Source organism: Sorex araneus, chromosome 3, assembly GCF_027595985.1.
Source record: "Sorex araneus isolate mSorAra2 chromosome 3, mSorAra2.pri, whole genome shotgun sequence".
Taxonomy (NCBI): Eukaryota; Metazoa; Chordata; class Mammalia; order Eulipotyphla; family Soricidae; genus Sorex; species Sorex araneus.
The window spans coordinates 204,153,301-204,172,144 of NC_073304.1; the positions used below are offsets into that span (position 1 = coordinate 204,153,301).

Sequence of the window (18,844 nt, forward strand, 5' to 3'; positions counted from 1 at the left end):
AGCAATTCCTGAGCACAGAGTCAGGAACAGCCCCTGGGTTCTGCTAGAAATGGCCCCAAACCCAGATAAATAAAGCTAATATGTGACTACATCATAGTGATGTAGGCAGGCAGGCAGATAGGGAAGGCCCCTTCCAAGGCAATGGCAGTAAATTTCCGGGGAAGTAATAGCCCTGACCTCATGGAGAACTGGTGCCAGTTTGTAACAGACCCAGAGGAGGCTGGACCCCTCTTCCAACAGAAGCTCCATCAGGAACAAAAGACCAGGAAAGGAATTTCAAAGAAGACCAGAGCCATTCCCAACTCTACCCCCTTGACAACCTTCTTAGCAATGACCTTTTATCTAGGTAAAAGCCCCACATCGGGGAGGTTGGAGAGACCCTATGAAAACCACCTTGAACAAAGGAAGTGTGTGCATATGCTGCCTGCGCCCATATGGCCGAGCACATGTGGTGCCTGGGCACATGCGTCGCTCGCATCTCCCCTCTTGAGATGTGTACTTTCATGTCTAATGCTGGGACGTATGTAGGGACTCCCTCGGCCCTTGGAGAAGCCAGGGTTCTCTCTTGAGCACGTTACTCTCCACTTCCTCCCACTTTTTCTCCCCCTTCCCTTCAAAACCTCCAGATAAAAACTGTAATTTCACTGCCTGTCTACTCCTGAAATTTCTTTCTGTGAGGTGAGACAAGAACCCAGTATGCCTGGGTCTGGGTGGCAGAGGCGGATCAGGAGAAAGTGACCAGCTCTCTCCTCCCCGCTTCGTGTGAGCCACCTGTGGGGCCCACTGACTTCAACAGTGAAACCACAGTTCAAAGGACAAAAGGTAAAAAGATTCAGGATAATGTATCTGGTTTTTGGTAGCACTGTAGCACTGTCCTCCCGTTGTTTGTCGATTAGCTCGAGTGGGCACTAGTAACATCTCCATTGTGAGACTTGTTACTGTTTTTGGTATATGGAATATGCCACAAGGAGCTTGCCAAGCTCTGCTGTGCAAGAGGGATACTCCGGTAGCTTGCCGGGCTCTCCGAGAGGGATGGAGGAATCAAATCCGGGTCAGCTGTGTGCAAGGCAAACTCCCTACCATGTGAAAATGTTACTGTTACTGTTATCCCATTGCTCATTGATTTGTTCGAGCGGGCACCAGTAACATCTCTCATTGAGAGACTTATTGTTACTGTATACCAAATAATCCGAAAACACACATAATGATTCATCTCTGACTGCCAAATCATGAGAAAATAGCTTTTTGTTTTTGGTCTTCAGGGTCAGACCTGGTGGTCCTTAATGTAGTATCACTCTGGCCCTGAGAAAATAATAAGTTCCAGTACTGTATATTTTGAACATTCAAGATATGTAAAACTATCCCTTAAATCTCTCAAGTTTGAGAGATAATTAAAAAATTGGTTCAACGTACAAAATTTTCTCCCAAAGAAATTCAGCAGAGAAAATTTTCCCCCCATTACCTAGAAATGAGAATATCAAATATATGACTTAGACAATATCGAACTTTGGACTTGCAAAAGTATAAGACATTTTAAAGCAAGAATATCACTGTCATTGTCATTGTCATCCCATTGGTCATCTATTTGCTCGAGTAGGCACCAGTAACATCTCCATTGCAAGAATAAAATAGCAATGGTTAACAATAATTGAAGAAAACATATTCTCCATTGATATATGGATTCTAAGAGCTCCAGGGATTTATAGACAATGAAAAGAGCCATAGGCTTAATAAATGAATAATGAATATCACAATTTTATGTTAAAGAGGAAATTTTTGGACAGCTCCTAGGAATAAACAAACAAAAAAAATGGTATCTATAGAATGGGAGACTAACACCCAGGAGTAGAAATAAGTACCAGGATAATAAGTAAATAAATAAGTACAAGTTTACTCCAGGTCTTAAAAGCCGGCCTCACATGCTAGGGGAAAAGGCAGCTCAGATAGAGAAGGGAATACCAAGTGTGGTTGGAGGACCCGATCGGGATGGGAGATGCAGCTGAAAGTAGACTATAAATTGAACATGATGGCCACTCAATACCTCTATTGCAAACCATAACACCTAAAAGGAGAGAGAGAACAAAAGGGAAAGCCCTGCCACAGAGGTGAGGTGGGGTGAAGGAGTGGGGGTGGGGGGAAGTAGTGGGGGTGGGGTGGGAGGGATGCCGGGATCATCGGTGGTGGAGAATGGGCACTGGTGGAGGGATGGGTTCTCGAGCATTGTATGACTGAAACACAAGCACGAAAATATGTAAATCTGTAACTGTACCCTCATGGTGATTCACTAACAAAAAAATAATCAATTTTAAAAAATGGCATCTGGTTGTTGGGGTAATTTTCAGCACCCCTAGCCCCTATTCTTCAGAAAGGAGACGGGTTTGAGACTGAGTCAGCTGCCAACGGTCAAATATTTTAACAAATATATCTACATAATTGGGTAATCACAAAGCAAGTAAGGAAGTGAGGGTGCGGGCCCTCTCCCACCATGTGCATTAGGTGGCCATGAGCCACTTCCCCCACCCCCATCTCCAGCCGCACCAACAGACGCATGAATGAGGGAATAGGGCCACCAGGCTGGTTGGTGATCAGTCGCAGTTTATTCCAATCTTGTCTCCCTCTGCCTCCTTCCAGTCTCACCCACTCCTGTATTCCTCCCATCCCCCATGCTCATTTCTCCATGCACTCTGTCTTGCAGCCTCATCTAGAGCCCTCAACCTCCAAAGGTTGGGGGAGCAACTACACACAGGTCAGACAGCACAATCTGTATATGTAATGCCCTTCCCTTTCTTCCAGAGAAGCTCTTTTAAGACAAAGATCTCCTGCCAGAAGATTTGCTCAAGAGTGGAATTTCATCAAAGGCCATATTTCTCCTTTCCTTAGCCCATAACCATTTAAATAGTCACCTTATATTTACTTCTTAATAATCGTTCTAGTCATTTTTTATGGACACAGTAAGAGATACATTAAGCTTATAGGATGGCTGTCCTGGGGACATCTCACTATAGGTCCCAGACTACAGTGCTCAGGACAGATTAGCACTGCAGCACTATCATCTTGTTGTTCATGATTTGCTTGAGCGGGCACCAGTAATGTCTCTATTGTGAGACTTGTTGTTACTGTTTTTGGCATATTGAATACACCACGGGTAGCTTGCAGGCTCTGCCATGTGGGCAGGATACTTTCGGTAGCTTTGCAGGGCTCTCCAAGAGGGATGAAGTAATCGAACCCAGGTTGGCCGCATGCAAGGCAAATGCCCTAACTGCTGTGCTATCGCTCCAGTCCAGATTAGTCTTTCCTAACCTTAGTGGGGTCCTTTTCCAGTTGTTTCTCTTTGGATCATGACAGAATTTGTCCATGGTCCTGCTCTTAACTTATAGTTAAGTATTATGGAGCTTGGCCTGTCCCGTTTTGATGCCAGGGTAGCTCACAGCTTGCCCTGGGTCCATTCAGTCCCTTTCATTCAGGACCCTGCTTTTAGGGTGCTAAGATGAAGGCTTAAGTCGAGTAAATATGACAGATGCCCAGAAGTTATTCTGAGTGAATTAACTCACAAGTTACAAAAGCATAGCATTAACTATCTTCCTGTGTCTATACAAAAAGGAGATTGTAAAACCATGCAAGTGACATAAAAAAAAAAAAGAAAAGCAATAAAGGCTTATTAGTGCTTGATGAAATTGGGGCACTGTTGTGGGAGTAGCTCAATAAATCTAAGCTTCTGTGGGAGAAGCAAAGATAACCCAAGGTTATCCAACATCAGGGATTGAACCCACACTGGATGCAAGCAAGGTAAGTGCCTTACCAGCTGTCCCACTTATCCAACAGCCTGGTACGATTAAGATTAGATTAATAAATTAGATTAATAGTACTAATAGTATTAATATTAGATTCCCAACACTCTATGGTCCTAGTCATATTAATATTCATGTGGATTTATTTTTTTTAATTTACTGAGGAGGAGTTTCTCGTGTAGTGTTCAGGAGGTTTAAGGGGCCCCACCAGTGATTTTTTTTGGCCAACCTTGCTGGCAGCTTAGTACAAGGGCCAAAGATCTGATGCTGCTTGGGCCTTACAGTCCAGAGATATGTGGATGATACCAATGATGTTGAGGGCATCCAGAGTAACACTTGGTGGTGCTCAGGGACCTCCAGCTGCACCTGGTGATGGTCTGGGGATCCTGTACTAGGCAGACAGCCTACTGCTCTACTACCTCCTGACCTCTTCATGTGAGTTATTAAGAGTCCATTCTTACAAGGTTCATTTCCCACATAGAAGTCAGCACAATACTTTCAAAACTAAGTTTAGACCTAAAGTGATAGTACAGGAGGTAAGGTACCCAGCAGCTTGTAGCCAACCCCAATTCACTCACAGCACTACATACAGTCCCCCAAACACCAGCAGGGGTCACTTCTGAACACAGAGCCTGGAAGAACCCTTGAGTCCAGCAGGGTGTGGACCACCGCCCCTCCCCAATTTGAATTTAAAAAATGAAAATAAGGAGCTGGAGTGATAGCACAGCGGGTAGGGCGTTTGCCTTGCACGCGGCTGACCCGGGTTCGATTCCCAGCATCCCATATGGTCCCCTGAGCAACGCCAGGGGTGATTCCTGAGTGCAAAGCCAGGTGTAACCCCATGCATCGCTAGGTGTGACCCCCCCCAAAAAAAAAGCAAAAAAAAAAAAGTAAAAACTGAAAATAATAGTAAGTTAAAAACTGCCAATGGCTTTCTATTGCGTTTTGAATAAAATCCAAATCCTCATTCTGGCAAGATTTTGCCCCAGCTATTTTTCAGATTATACAGTCTACTATTCCTTCCATTTACTTAGATTCTGCCGTACATTGCTACCACAGTCTCTAGCCAGGCACCTTCCTACCTCAAGATTCCTCTATCTAAATATCCATCCCATACCAGAATAGTTTGCTTCCTCCCCTCCATTTGGGCCTTTACTTGGTATCACCTTCTTTGTTAAGTTTTCCAGAAATTTAAATTAAAATTCTAAACCACCTGCTCCCACAAACCCTGCTCCCAGTTTCCATTTCCCACTTCTTGGCTTAATTTTTCTACATAGCCCTTATCATTCATTATCTGTACAAGTCTACCCAACTACTATAAAAAAATATCCCAAACATTTTGTAATGTATACATGTAAGAAATCATATTATATCTTAATGTACATTTATTTTATTGGGGCTTTTTGTTGGGGTACTTCTGGGCCACAACCAGCAGTGCTCAGAGATTACTTCTGGCTCTGTGCTCAGGGGTCACTATTGGTGGGGCTCAAAGGACCATACTGGGTACTGGGGGTCAAACTCAGTTGGACGTATGCAAGGCAAATGCCTGACCTGCTGTATGATCACTCTAGCCCCATGTACATTTATTATATGTCAATAATGTCTCAATAAAATCAGCAAAAATGAGGCAAAACATTAGAAATCATTCTTCATAATTCTAGACATTAGGAGGTTCAAAATCAAGGAGGCTAGTTGATTCTTTTCCTTATAATGACTCTCTTCTTGCCTTCGAAGAGTTCTCTTTTTCCTGAGTCCTCACATGACTTTTCCTCTGTGCTCAGATCAGGGATAAGGGTTAGGGTGGGGAAGAGATTTCCGAAAACCCTTCTTATAAGGACAGGACTCTGAGAGTCAGGGCTTAAATAGTTTTTTAGAGATCCCATCTCCAAACACAGCCATACCTAGCCATAGTTTGATTTGAATGTAGGAATGGGGTGGAAATGGGAGTGGAGGGCAGTGTTGAACATTCAGTCCACACACCAACACCATCTAACATCAGTTTCTTTCTATGTATCTAGTTTATTTTATCTTACCTCAAGAATATAACTCCCATAGAAATGTACACTGGGGGCTGGAGTGATAGCACAGCAGGTAGGGCGTTTGCCTTGCACTCGGCTGACCCAGGTTCGATTCCCAGCATCCCATATGGTCCCCTGAGCACTGCCAGGGGTAATTCCTGAGTGCAGAGCCAGGAGTGACCCCTGTGCATTGCCGGGTGTGACCCAAAAAGCAAAAAAAAAAAAAAAAAGAAATGTACACTGGTGGAAGGATGGGTGTTAGAATACAGTATGACTGAAATCCAATCATAAACATCTTTGTAAGGGTATATCTCACAGTGATTCAATAAAAAAAGTTCAAAAAAAGAGAATATAGCTGCCATAAAAATAATGGATTTTATTTCATTTGTTTGTTGCAGATTATCCAGTATCTACAATAGTTCCCGACAAACAAAACATACCCAACAAATACATGCTGAGTCAGTTAAATAAATAAATAAGGAAGGCCCAAAATAATAGAAGACAGAGAAGTGAACAAAGAGAGAAATAAATTATATGAAGTCAGGCACCCTCATCCTTAGTAATAGTATTCAAATGATTTACAAGATGTCAGTATAAATGAAGTGATGATATGATTAAAAGGGCTCAATGACAAGATGCTTTTTGTTTATGCACTTTTCTTTTTTTCCCTTTCCATCCTTCTTGCTTCTCTTGCTTCTTCCTTTCCATTCTTATCCAACTCTCCTTTCCACTCCTTCCTCATTCACTTTAGAAAATACAGCGACTAAGGCATAGGAGTAATGACAAATAAACCAAAAATCAGACCTGAGGGAGGTACTACAGATTATTCGGAGTCAATAGTCACAAGGTGAAAAGGCTGGACAGGAAATATAGTGTCTTCTAGGAACATTCAAATATAGTTCTGTTAAAAAGGTACACGGTAAAAAATGCAAGAATAGGTGACTATAAAACAAGCTTTCATTAAAACATAATGTGTTTATTTCATTGTCTTTAATGAAGTCTTTTAAAGTACCTTAAAATCCTTCCTTATGTATTAAACAACAAATTAAGCATGCACCATCTACAAGAAAAATAGACTATGAAAATGGAAAAATGGAATGTGAAAATGGAAAAAAGTAAATTTCAAATTATAGAAAAGAGAATATTTAGGTCTACATCTTTTCCAGTCTCATTGCGGGTGACACAAGAATTGTATACGTTTGTATCTTTTATTTCCTCTTGCCAGAGAATCATACAAATAAGCACATATATAATTCAAATTAAAAACTATCTTAAATATTCTAACTATGCAAGTAAAAATACAATGACTGAGAAATACACTCACACAGAGCCATCTACTAGGTTTTAATACACATAACTGGGAATGTGAGATTTCTATCATAAAATAGTTTTATAAATTTCTAGAAAACAAATTCTATTATATGTAGAGACTAGCCTGTGTACAGTGAGAGAGCTGATTTGGTTTACTAATTAAGTCACATCTTTCAGATTTAGCTGTACTTATTATTATTATTATTATTTTGTCTCACAAATTAAAGGACAATTGAAATGTTTTATGCCTTATCTGGACATTGTCATTTAACTTCTTCAAAGTTTTTAGAGCTGGTATCTCACTGGGGAGGCAATAAGTATGAATGCAAACTAGTGGAGAAATTCTGCATTTGCTCAATGTCTATAGCTTTTACATAGTTCCAGATGTTCAGTACATTAATAATGCACTAACTCAAAGCCTCTTTTTGAAACTTTAGAAAGTGAAAATTGCATTAAGACCTCTTTGCCCTCATTAATGGTATTGTTACAATCCTAGTCCTCTGGAAAATGTTTTTTGGCATGTGTTTAACTTTATAATATTGCCATTTACTCACTTTAATAGCCAGTACTTGAGTCTTAATGCTTTTAATAGGCTTGCATAAATAGACTACCATCTTTCATAAATCTTATTCACATAATTTATTTCACAGTAAAACTTGTCTTATGTTTCTATCTGAAGATTCTTCACCCTTCATTTCATGAGGTATTAATATTTAAGAAATGCTTCTTTCATTTAGTTGATATGTACCTATAAGTGGCATATGTTAATAATAAAATGTCATTGCTTTTAAATAGTAATAAATATGAATAATTAAGTACCAGCATGTTTTTATAACCTTAAAAATACAGTAAAATGGGAGTACCTTAATTCTTGTACTCAAATGTGAAATATGGAAAAAATAAAATAATTCATTTCTATTGAAACAACTGTCTAGAAATTCTAGCAACAAATTTTTTCTAGCAACATATTACTGGAGTATTACAAGTAGCAACCTATTTGCTAATATCTAATAATCTTCAATTGAAAAGGCTGAGTTATATTTCAGGGTCAAAATTTAAAAAATAAAAACACAAATCAACCAAAACACTAGGAAAGAAAAAGTATGGAAATTCTGTCCTGAGGTGAAAATAATATCACTTGAAGCTACTGGTAATCTAAAGGGAAATGAAAGTCTCAACAGTCTATGATCTTGTTAGATAACTGAGGACTTATAAACCTAGGACACTCTCTTTTCAGATACAGTATATGTACTTCAAGGTTGAAGAGATAATACAGCAGGTAAGGAGCTCACCTTGCAAGAAGTCAACCAGGATTTGATCCCCAGCACATGGTTCCTGAAGCCACACCAGGAGTGATCCCAGAGCAGAGACAGGAGTTAAGTGCTGAGCATCGCCAGGTATGGCCCAGCAAAAAGAAAAAAAGAAATGTACATAGATAGAGGCATTTGTACATATATGCATCCTGTGTACATTTACACATATTTGATTGAAATAAAAATAGATTAAATGAATACTTATGCGATCAACTGTTTCATGTATCAAAAATTTGATTCTAGGGACTGGAGAGATAGCATAGCGGGTAGGGTTATTGTCCTACACACAGCTCACCCAGGTTTCATTCTCAACATTCCATATGTTCCCTCAAGCACCATTAGGATTAATCCCTGAGTGTAGAGCAAGGAGTAACCCCTGAGCAGTGCTGAGTGTGGCCCATACTCTCACATTCTTCCCCCCCCACCCAAATTAGACGGTAATATAAAGTTAGCTATAGACTAGGAAAACAAAATATCTAAGGAAAGTGTTTTCATTAAATATGTGACCTTGGCCAAGTTACTGAATTGTCTATCTAGAATGTAGTATGTGCTCAATAAGTGAGTGTCAAATGGATAAATTAATAAAGGAATTTTTTAAAATTTAAGAAGAAAGATTGAATTTCTCAAGAACTATACCTCTCGTTGACACCCAAGGACAGTAGATATAAGGGTCAGGAAGACTGCTCCATAGTTGGAAGCCTGCCTCATGATCGGAGGGGAGAAAGTAGCTGGAATAGAGAAGATTCACTAAGAAAATGATGGCTGGAGGAATTGGTCGGGATGGGAGATGTGTGTTGAAAGTAGATAATGGACCAAACATGATGACCTCTCAACATCTGTATTGCAAAACATAATGCTCAAAAGTAGAGAGAGAGTATGGGGAATATTGTCTGCCATGGAGGTAGGGCTAGGGTGGGAAAGGGGGAGTATACCGGGGATATTGGTGGTGGGGAATATGCACGGGTGGAGGGATGGGTGTTAGATCATTATGTGATTGTAACCCAAACATGAAAGCTTGTAACTATCTCATGGTGATTCAACAAAATTAAAAAAAAAGGAACTACACGTCTCAGAGATACATAACTTCTCTCAAAAGCCTCAACACCAATAAATTTGTTTTCTATTTCACAATGTTGAAAATATGCTCCATAAAAAGCCTTAGTTAAGGGAATTGGAGTAATAGTACAGAGGGTAGGGTACTTGCCTTGCATGTGGCCAACCCAGTTTTGATTCCTGGCATCCCACATGGTCCCTCAAATCCTGCCAGGAGTGATCCCTGACTGCAGACCCAGGAACATATCCTGAGCACTGCTGGGTCTGACCTTCCCCTGCCTCCCTCCAAAAAAGCTTCAGTTAAGGACCAAAGAGATAGGATAGCCAGTAAGGCACTTGCGTTGCACATGGTCCACCTGTATTCAATTTCTGGCACTACATATGATCCCTGGAGGCCACTAGGAATGGTCCCTGAATGCAGAGCCAGAAATAAGTCCTGAGCACAGTCAGGTGTGGCCCAAAAGCAACAACAAAACTGCTTGGTTAGGGGCTGGAGCAATAGTACAGTGGGTAGGATGTTTGCCTTGCACATGGCCGACCTGGGTTCAATGCTTGACATCTCATATAGTTCCCTGAGAACTGCCAGAAGTAAGTCCTGAGTGCAGAGACAGGAGTAACCCCTGAGCATTGCTAGGTATAACCCAAAAAAAGCTAAGAAAAGCTAATCAGTTTAGCAATAATAAAGAAACTTTGGTACATCTACACAATGGAATACTATGCAGCTATTAGGAAAGATGAAGTCATGAAATTTGCATATAGGTGGATCAACACGGAAAGTATCATGTTAAATGAAATGAGTCAGAAAGAGAGGGACAGACTTAGAAAGATTATACTCATTTGTGGAATATAAAGTAACAGAATAGGAGACTAAGACCCAAGAATAGTAAAGATAAGTACCAGGAGGATTACTCCACAGCTTAGAAGCTGGCTTTACAGGCTGGAGAAAAGGCAGCACAGATAGAGAAGGAACCACCAAGTAAAGGGTGCTAGGAGGGCCTGCTCGGGATGGGAGACGCGGGCTGAACGTAGACTATAGACCAAGCATGATAGCTGCTTAATACCTCTATTGCAAACTCCAAAAGGAGAGAGAGAACAAAAGGGGATGCCCTACCACAGAGGCATAGTGGGGTGGAGGGAGTGGGGTGGGGTGGTGGGAGGGATGGGTACTCGGTCATTGTATGACTGAAATGCAAGCACAAAAGGTTGTAAGTCTGTAACTGTACCTCACGGTGATTCACTAATAAAAAAAAAATGCTTGGTTAATAATTCAAATAAAGAGGGTCCCAGGAGATAGATGTTAAGGCACAGTGCCTGGCATGCAGTCAACCATGGTTCAGTTGTGGCGTTGAATGGTTCTCCCAAGTACCACCAGGAGTGAACCATGAGCAGAGAGCCGGGAATAGTTTCTGAGTACTGCTAGATGTGGCCCAAACCCCAACCCATCTCATCCCCCTAAAGAAAAATCTATAATGATAGAAGCTTTAAGCACCTAAATAAGAGAACTGAAAATGTCTTAAATGTAATGATTTGGTTTGAACTAAAAGCAATATAGCTTTAAAATGCAAAATAAAAGTTGCAAGCAAATTTCCCAACATAAAAATATCTTAAATGCTCATAAAAATTATAATTTGAGGCTAAACAGAAACATCTGTTTTATTCTTTAGCTAATATTAAGTAATAAATGCAAAATGTTTTCTTAGAGAAAAAGGTTTACGCACTTTATTTATAAGATGTAAAAGAAAATCAGTCTTCAATGTACAAACAAACAAACAAAAACCCACGTTTTGGAGAGTCACCAGTCTCTTTTCAAAATGATTTAATAGAAAAGTTTCTATCCATAAAAAGACTTTAGAAAGTTTTTTATCCATAAAAGTGACGTCTCAGTTTCAAAGTAATGACACTACCAGTCAAATCACAATAGAAAGTCAAAATCAAATTTATCTTAGTGGAGGAATAGTATTCTACATGAAACTACTACAATTTCTAGTAACTTTAAGAGGCTCTGAAAGAAATATGGGAGAAACCTAGAATGACATTTTCTCACTTTTATCTTTACAGAAACACTGCTGGTTCTAACAAAAGGAAATTAGTATCATTTTTCCCAGTTAAAGAGTTTTGATTAAATCACTCATTCCAATTATCTAGACACACAGGAGAAGACAAAACTACTGAAATGTGTGGTTTGAAAACTTTAGACTTAAATGTTTCATTTGTTTTGTTTTTGTCTGTTAGTGGTTTCACATCCACACTCAGCACTGCTTGGGAGTCCAGGGCCGCTCAGATGGGACTTGAGGTTCCCTAGGGCAACCATTCCGAACTGTGCTCAGAAACAACAGGCCACTCACTGATGCAACCCCACTAGGGCTATTCGAGGCAGCTCTGGGGTTCATGCAGTGCCAGAGATTGAGCCCACAGCCTCATGCATGCAAGGCATGGGCTCTACCACTTCTCTAATCCCCCATGTACCATGTTTCTTTAATGAAATTTTGTAAACTCTTGTTTGATTTTGTATTAAATTCTTTCACACAAAATATGCTGAACTTCCTGAAATTATTTGAATTTATTTCCTGTGATTTTGCTAATGCTATTCCTTACATGCAGGATGTGATGGTCCTTACTCCCCTATCAACTACTGAAAACCTACTCACATTTCTTTTTTAACACCTACTGAAGTACTACTGTCTTTCCGTAGGAAACTTCCCTGTTTCTGTCATTAAATGTGATCTCTTCCTACTCTTAACTACATTTCTCTAGCTCCTTCATGATTATAAATTGCATCAACTAATTTGGAACTAGCATATGTGTATGTATTATAACTAGTATAGCATATGTATTTTAATACCACTATCAAACTGAAATCTTGAAGAATAACATTCATTTCCTAACAGGGTTTAACAGTACTTTACACAAAATATGCATTCAGTATTTCCATGATAGTTTAATAAATAAAAATTAAGGTGAGTGGCTAGGGAGACAGTATAGGTCTCCTAACCACTATAAAAGAAGAAGATTAAATCTTGGGTCAGAGAAATAATACAGCAGGTAAAATGCCTGCATGCAGTCAACCTGGATTCAATCCCTGGTATTACTTGTATCACTTGTCATCCCATCATCGATTCTCCATTCGTCCCTGTCACGTGCTAGTATAGCCCAATGGCATCTGCTCGCTCCAGGAACAAGAAAAGCCTCAAACTGTTCGTTCAGGGTCTTGATGAAGAATTCTGACCATATCGTAGGTGAGCGACCACGCGTTCTTTTGACGTCCTGTGGAATCCAGTCAGTAACAGCTCTAGTCTAGCAGTTGTCTCCAAATCGAATTACATGTCTGGCCCATCTGATTTTTGACTCCAAGGCATACAAGACAGCGTTCCTGATTCTCGATTGTCAACGGAGGTTGGAACTCTGGATTCCTTCTCTCACTTGAGTGAAACGTGATATTCCAAGTATAGCTTTCGATTCCTCTTTGGGAGACCCAAATAGCGTTCTTATCCTGTTTTCGTAGGGCCCAGGACTCTGAGGCGTATGTTAGTGCAAGAAGAATGGTAGAGTCGAATAGATGTGCCTGGAGCCGGAGGTTCTTTGTCCTCTTAACAACTTCTTCGATGCTTTTGAAGGTATTCCAAGCCGCTCTCTTCCTCCTGCGCAGCTCAGGTGCCAGGTCGTTCATCATGTTGAGTTCTCAACCTAGGTACACATAACTGCTGCATTCAGAGATTTTCGTTCCGCTGAGAGCAAATGGAACATTAGGAACTAGTCCGTTTCTGATGAACATGATATTCAGCTGTAGTCTGACCTTTCCACACTCACAGTCGAAGTCGGCCAGCATTCGTGCTGCTTGGCAATCCCTGGCACCCCATATTATTCCCAAAATACTGTCAGGAGTAAACTGAGTGCAGAGCCATGAGTAAAAAGTAAGCACTACTGAGTGGAACCAAACACATTTTTTTTTAAAAAGATGAAATCTTAGATCTAGATAGGTAGTATCATTTGATCACCAGCAACCTATATAGCCCTGAGTCATGCCAGGAGTGCTCCCTGAGAGTAAAATCAGGAGTAACCCTCAGCACCACAAGGTGGGGCCCCAAAACAAGGGGAGGAAAAGGGAGCGAAGGGGAGAGGAGGAAAGAAGAGGGGAGAGGAGAAGAGGAGATAAGAAGGGAGGGGAGGGGAGGGAAGGATTTTACGAGTTACTGCCTTGGATAGAGTGTTAAGTGAAATAAGACAGAGGGAGGACAAATAGCAGGTGCTCTCACCTGTGGTATAAATGAGAAACAAAACAAGGGAACAGACCATATGAAATGACAAAACCTTGGTCTTAGACAACAAAGCTCAGATTAGCAAGCAGTGGGGGGGAAAAGAAGAGACAGCTACAGGAGGGTACAGGAGGGGAAGCAGAGGGGGGTGGCGACGGCCCACATGGTGCGCGGCGGGCGGTGGGGATGGCTGCGGCTCGGGCAGCGCTCCCCGCCCCGAGGCCCAGAACCTCCTGCAGTTCCTGCGGCTGGTGGGGCAGCTCAAGAGAGTTCCACGGACTGGCTGGGTATACAGAAATGTAGAAAGTCCAGAGAGCATATCAGATCACATGTACAGAATGGCAATAATGGCTCTTGTGACCAAAGACGAACATCTCAACAATGACCGATGTTTACGCCTAGCCCTTGTTCATGATATTGCAGAATGCATCGTTGGAGACAAAGCACTGGCAGATAACATTCCAAAAGAAGAAAAACATAGGCGAGAAGAGGAGGCAATGAAGCAGATCACCCAGCTCCTACCAGAGGATCTCAGAAATGAGCTGTATGGACTGTGGGAAGAGTACGAGACCCAGTCTAGTGCGGAAGCCAAGTTTGTGAAGCAGCTGGACCAGTGCGAAATGATCCTCCAAGCACACGAATACGAAGCCCAGGAGAACAAGCCCGGGAGGCTGCAGGACTTCTATGATTCCACAGCAGGAAAATTCACTCACCCTGAGGTAGTTCAGCTTGTTTCTGAACTAGAAGCAGAAAGAAATGATGCCATTGCTGCTGCAGCCAGGAAACCCAACTCCTGAGATGATGCTCGATGTTGCTGTGCTACTGTGACAAATATTTTATTTTTCTGTTTTTATGCTATTGTGTTTTGTGACACTGTTGGTCTGTTGTTTTTCCCAGAGGTGAGTTTTATTTTTTCTTTTTCCCAATTGCTGGACTCCAGTGAAAAAGGAATTATGAAGGACAATAAAAGCAGAAAAGAGGGGAAAAAAAAAGAGACAGCTACAAACAGAAGCAGTGTTTGAGGGTCTTGGGCACTCTGGTGATATTGATATGCCAGCTCTGTACATCAAAACCATAAACTGTAACAGTCTTGTATCCATATTATCTTACCTATAATAATAAATATAAACAAATTTGGCACATGCAATAGTATACTACTGACTCCAGCTCAATCCACAGCACCACCTGGGGTGCCTCGTGAACAGCACTGGGTATGGCGCTGGAGGCCCCCAAGCACTGCAGGTGTGATTCTGCTTAAGTCTGGGGCTAGAGAAATAGCACAAGTGGGTTGGGAGACTGAATGCAGCCAACCTGGGTTCAATCCCTGGCACCCCATATTATCCCCCAAGCCCTGTCAGGAGTGATCTCTGAGTGCAGGGCCAGGAATAAAACCTGAACACCACTGGGTAACCTTCAAGTACCACTGGGATGGCCCTGATAGTCTCTAACAGTGCAGGGACCAAGCAAAATTGTATTCTTCGGCCTTTGCATTAAACTGCAAACCCATCTGAATACGAATTTCCAGGAGTATAGAGAAGGGATCACTAATTCAGTGATGGTTGGAGGGATCACTTGGGATGGGAGATGTGTGCTGAAAGTAGATAAAGGGACAAACACAATGGCTTCTCATTATCTGTATTGCAAACCATAATGTCCATAAGTAGAGACAGTAAAAGGGAAATTGTCTACCACAGAGACAGTGGGAAGGGTGGGGGAAAGTACTGGGGACATTGGTGGTGGAAAATGTGCAATGGTGGAGGGATGGGTGTTTGATCGTTGTGTGACTGAAACTCAAACATGAAAGTTTTGTAACTGTAGCTCTTGGTGATTCAATTAAAAAAAAAAAAGAATTTTCAGAAGGGGATTCAGGGATCTTGGATCATTACTTAGAAGTCTACCCATGCAAAAAATGTAAAAGGGGGGGCTGGAGTGATAGCACAGCGGGCAGGGCGTTTGCCCTGCACGCGGCCGACCCGGGTTCGATTCCCAGCATCCTATATGGTCCCCTGAGCACGGCCAGGGGTAATTCCTGAGTGAAGAGCCAGGAGTGACCCCTGAGCATTGCTGGCTGTGACCCAAAAAGCAAAAAAAAAAAAAAAGTAAAAGGGAAGTTAAGTCACTAGGTTCTTCAGATGATCTCAATATAAGCAAGGTTCTTGGTGTCAAAATAAATACCATGGGTTTTGAGGTACTTTTTTTTTTTGAGGAGGAGGTTGATATATTTTGAAATTTTAGTGATACGAAAAGTTCCTTCACAATATGGAACATATGAAATTAGAATGTATTGATCTAAGGAACAAATCATAACGATGTTAGTGTGTAGCTCTAAAATACTTCTGATTTTAGACATAGTAAGGAAGATTTTGGTTGCTTTTTTGGAAAAGAGAGCATAACAATGCAATGCTTAGGGTTCACTGCTGGTGGGGCCTGAGAGACCTTATGGTATCAGGAATTAAACCTGGGCTTTCAGCATGCAACCTCTCTGGAACTAAAATAAGAAAGATTCTGAATAAAAGTTAATAGTCATGCTTTATGTGTTCACTGGAAAAGAAATTATGGGCAATTTAAAACTTGCCAACATGATATCTTTGCTATCTGACTTCAGTTCAAAATGTCATTTCAGTTTAACATACCTTCTCTGTACAGGAGAAAAAAGCATATTTGTCCCAACAGTCCTTTGAGCCCTTTCTTACCTTGACAGTATTTATAATGCTCAATATTCCTGCCCTCTGTACAAACTCTATATTGTTTAATTACTGAGCCTAAGAGTGGCATAAACAAAAATAAGATTATACCTCCTGATATGTGTTTAGCAGAGGCACAGGAATTTTTCAGATATGGTTATGGCCCACTTTAATTGACTCTAAACTAAACAAAAGTTAGACTATCATGGATGGACAATTTACTCAGGAAAACGCCCTTAAAGGAGATGCTGCAGGCCTCTCTTTTAAAGAAGCTGCTATATTGACAGAATTGCATGGTTAAAACCTGATGGCAGCCTTGAAGAGATAAAAATCATTTCCAGACAAAAATTAAGAAACTCAGTCCTGCCGCAGCAGAAATGCATTCACCAAAAATGAAGAGAACAATGGTCCCAGATGACCCCTTACAGGTCAATAAAATCTGCAATTGAAAACCCAGTTAAGCCATACCTAGACTACCGATCCATCTAAAGATTTAAAAAAAGTGGTGCATTGGGGGCTGGAGCGATAGCACAGCGGGTAGGGCGTTTGTTTGCACGCAGCAGACCCTGAGTTTGATCCCCAGAATCCCATATGGTCCCCCAAACACTGTCAGGAGTAATTCCTGAGTGCAGAGCCAGGAGTAACCCCTGAGCATCACTGGATGTGACCCCTCCCCTCCCAAAAAAAGTGGTGCATATGCTGCCTGAGCCCATGTGCTGCTTATACCCATGTGACTGAGCACATGTGGTGCCCCATCTCCCCTCCTGAGATGTGTACATTCCTAGCTAATGCTTGGATGTATGTGGGGCTCTCTCCACCCTTGAAGAGGTCTGGGTTCTTTCTTGAGCACATTACTCTCCACTTTCTTCCACTCTCTCTCTCTCCTCCCCTTCAAAACACCTTCAAATAAAATCTGTTTTTACTTAAAAAAAAAGTATGTGTTGTTTTGGGGTACTAGATTTGCATTAATGAGCTACACAACAATAGAAAATTAAAACAATTATTTTACATTTCAGTCCTTGTCTCACATTTTCCCCTGAAAGAAAATCTTATGCAAATTCTCTTATTTCTGTATGTCTGTTTGCCCAATGTTAAATCTCTTCGACACAAGTAAGATTGAGTCAGTAGATGGGAGTTAACAGAAAAATTAGTGTAAGTAAATGAAACTGAACAGGAAAAATATATCCAAAACATTGATAAAACCAAAAGCTAGTTTTTTTTCCATTCTGGAGAAGCCAGTGTTCTCTCTACTCACTCTCTCTAACCGCCCCCCCCTCCTTCATATCTTTCTAAGTTTCAATAAAACTATCTTGTTTGGGTCGAAGAGATTACCAGAGGGTAGGGCGCTTGCCTTGCATAGGCTGACCTGGGGTGTCATCCCAGGCATCCCATATGGTCTCCCAAGCACCGCCAGGAGTAATTCCTGAGTGCAGAGCCAGAAGTAATCCCTGAGCATCGCAGTGCATGGCACAAAAATGAATCTGGTTTGCTTCACGTAAAAACAAACAAATCCAAGGGCTGGTTCTTGAATAAACAAATGAAATAATCCAGTACTTTGACTTTATCCTACTAACTGACTTCACTTAGGATAATTTCGTCAAGTTTCATCCACAGCATTACAGATGGCATATTTAGAGCTGAGCAAAATATATATTCCTATCTTTTTATCTAGCTATTAATGGATGCACAGAATGATTTTATTTTTGCTTATTGTGAATAATGCTGCTATAAACACAGGGGTAAAAATAATCTTTTTTTTTTTTTTTTGCTTTTTGGGTCACACCCAGCGTCAGGGGTTACTCCTGGCTTTGCACTCAGGAATTACTCCTGGCGGTGCTTGGGGGACCATATGGGATGCCAGGGATCGAACCCGGGTCGGCCACGTGCAAGGCAAACACCCTAGCCGCTGTGCTATCGCCCCGGGTAAAAATAATCTTATTCTGCTATTTTCATATTCATTAGACAAATCAACTTTGAATTAACATTTTTTTGGGTGGTATAAGGTATGGTTTCAAAAATACTATTTTTCCTGGGGGCAGAGTAGGGGGAGAGGGCAGGGCATGTTACTATCAAGTTTTCCTTAGCACCATTTGTAGAAAAGTTTTTTCTTTTTCAGCTTCACATACTCGGCTCCTTTGTCATAGGTTAACTGTTCATATATATGAAGTTTAACTTCTAGGCTCTCATCTCTATTTCATTGGTCTGAGAATCTATCCTTATTCCAGTAACACAATGTTTTGGTTATAATATTTTAATATGATTAAAAATCAGCAAGTGTGATGCCTACTATCTTCTTTTTCCCTAAAAATTGCTTTGACTATCTCACTAAAAAGTTTTGCATGGGGGCTGGAGTGATAGCACAGCGGGTAGGGCGTTTGCCTTGCACGAGGCCGACCCAGGTTTGAATCCCAGCATCCCATATGG

At 41.2% G+C, this 18,844-nt stretch overlaps 2 protein-coding genes across 2 annotated transcripts in view; one reads left to right on the plus strand and one right to left on the minus strand.

Moving 5' to 3' along the window:
* Window positions 1–18,844, minus strand: part of BRIP1 (BRCA1 interacting helicase 1) — a 143,327-nt gene that overhangs the window by 44,943 nt on the left and 79,540 nt on the right.
* LOC105943007 (5'-deoxynucleotidase HDDC2-like) lies at window positions 331–14,653 on the plus strand. The gene is made up of 2 exons (XM_055130198.1): window positions 331–346; window positions 13,803–14,653. The coding sequence occupies exons 1-2, from the start codon at window positions 331–333 to the stop codon at window positions 14,531–14,533; spliced, it is 747 nt and encodes a 248-aa protein (XP_054986173.1). The 3' UTR covers window positions 14,534–14,653.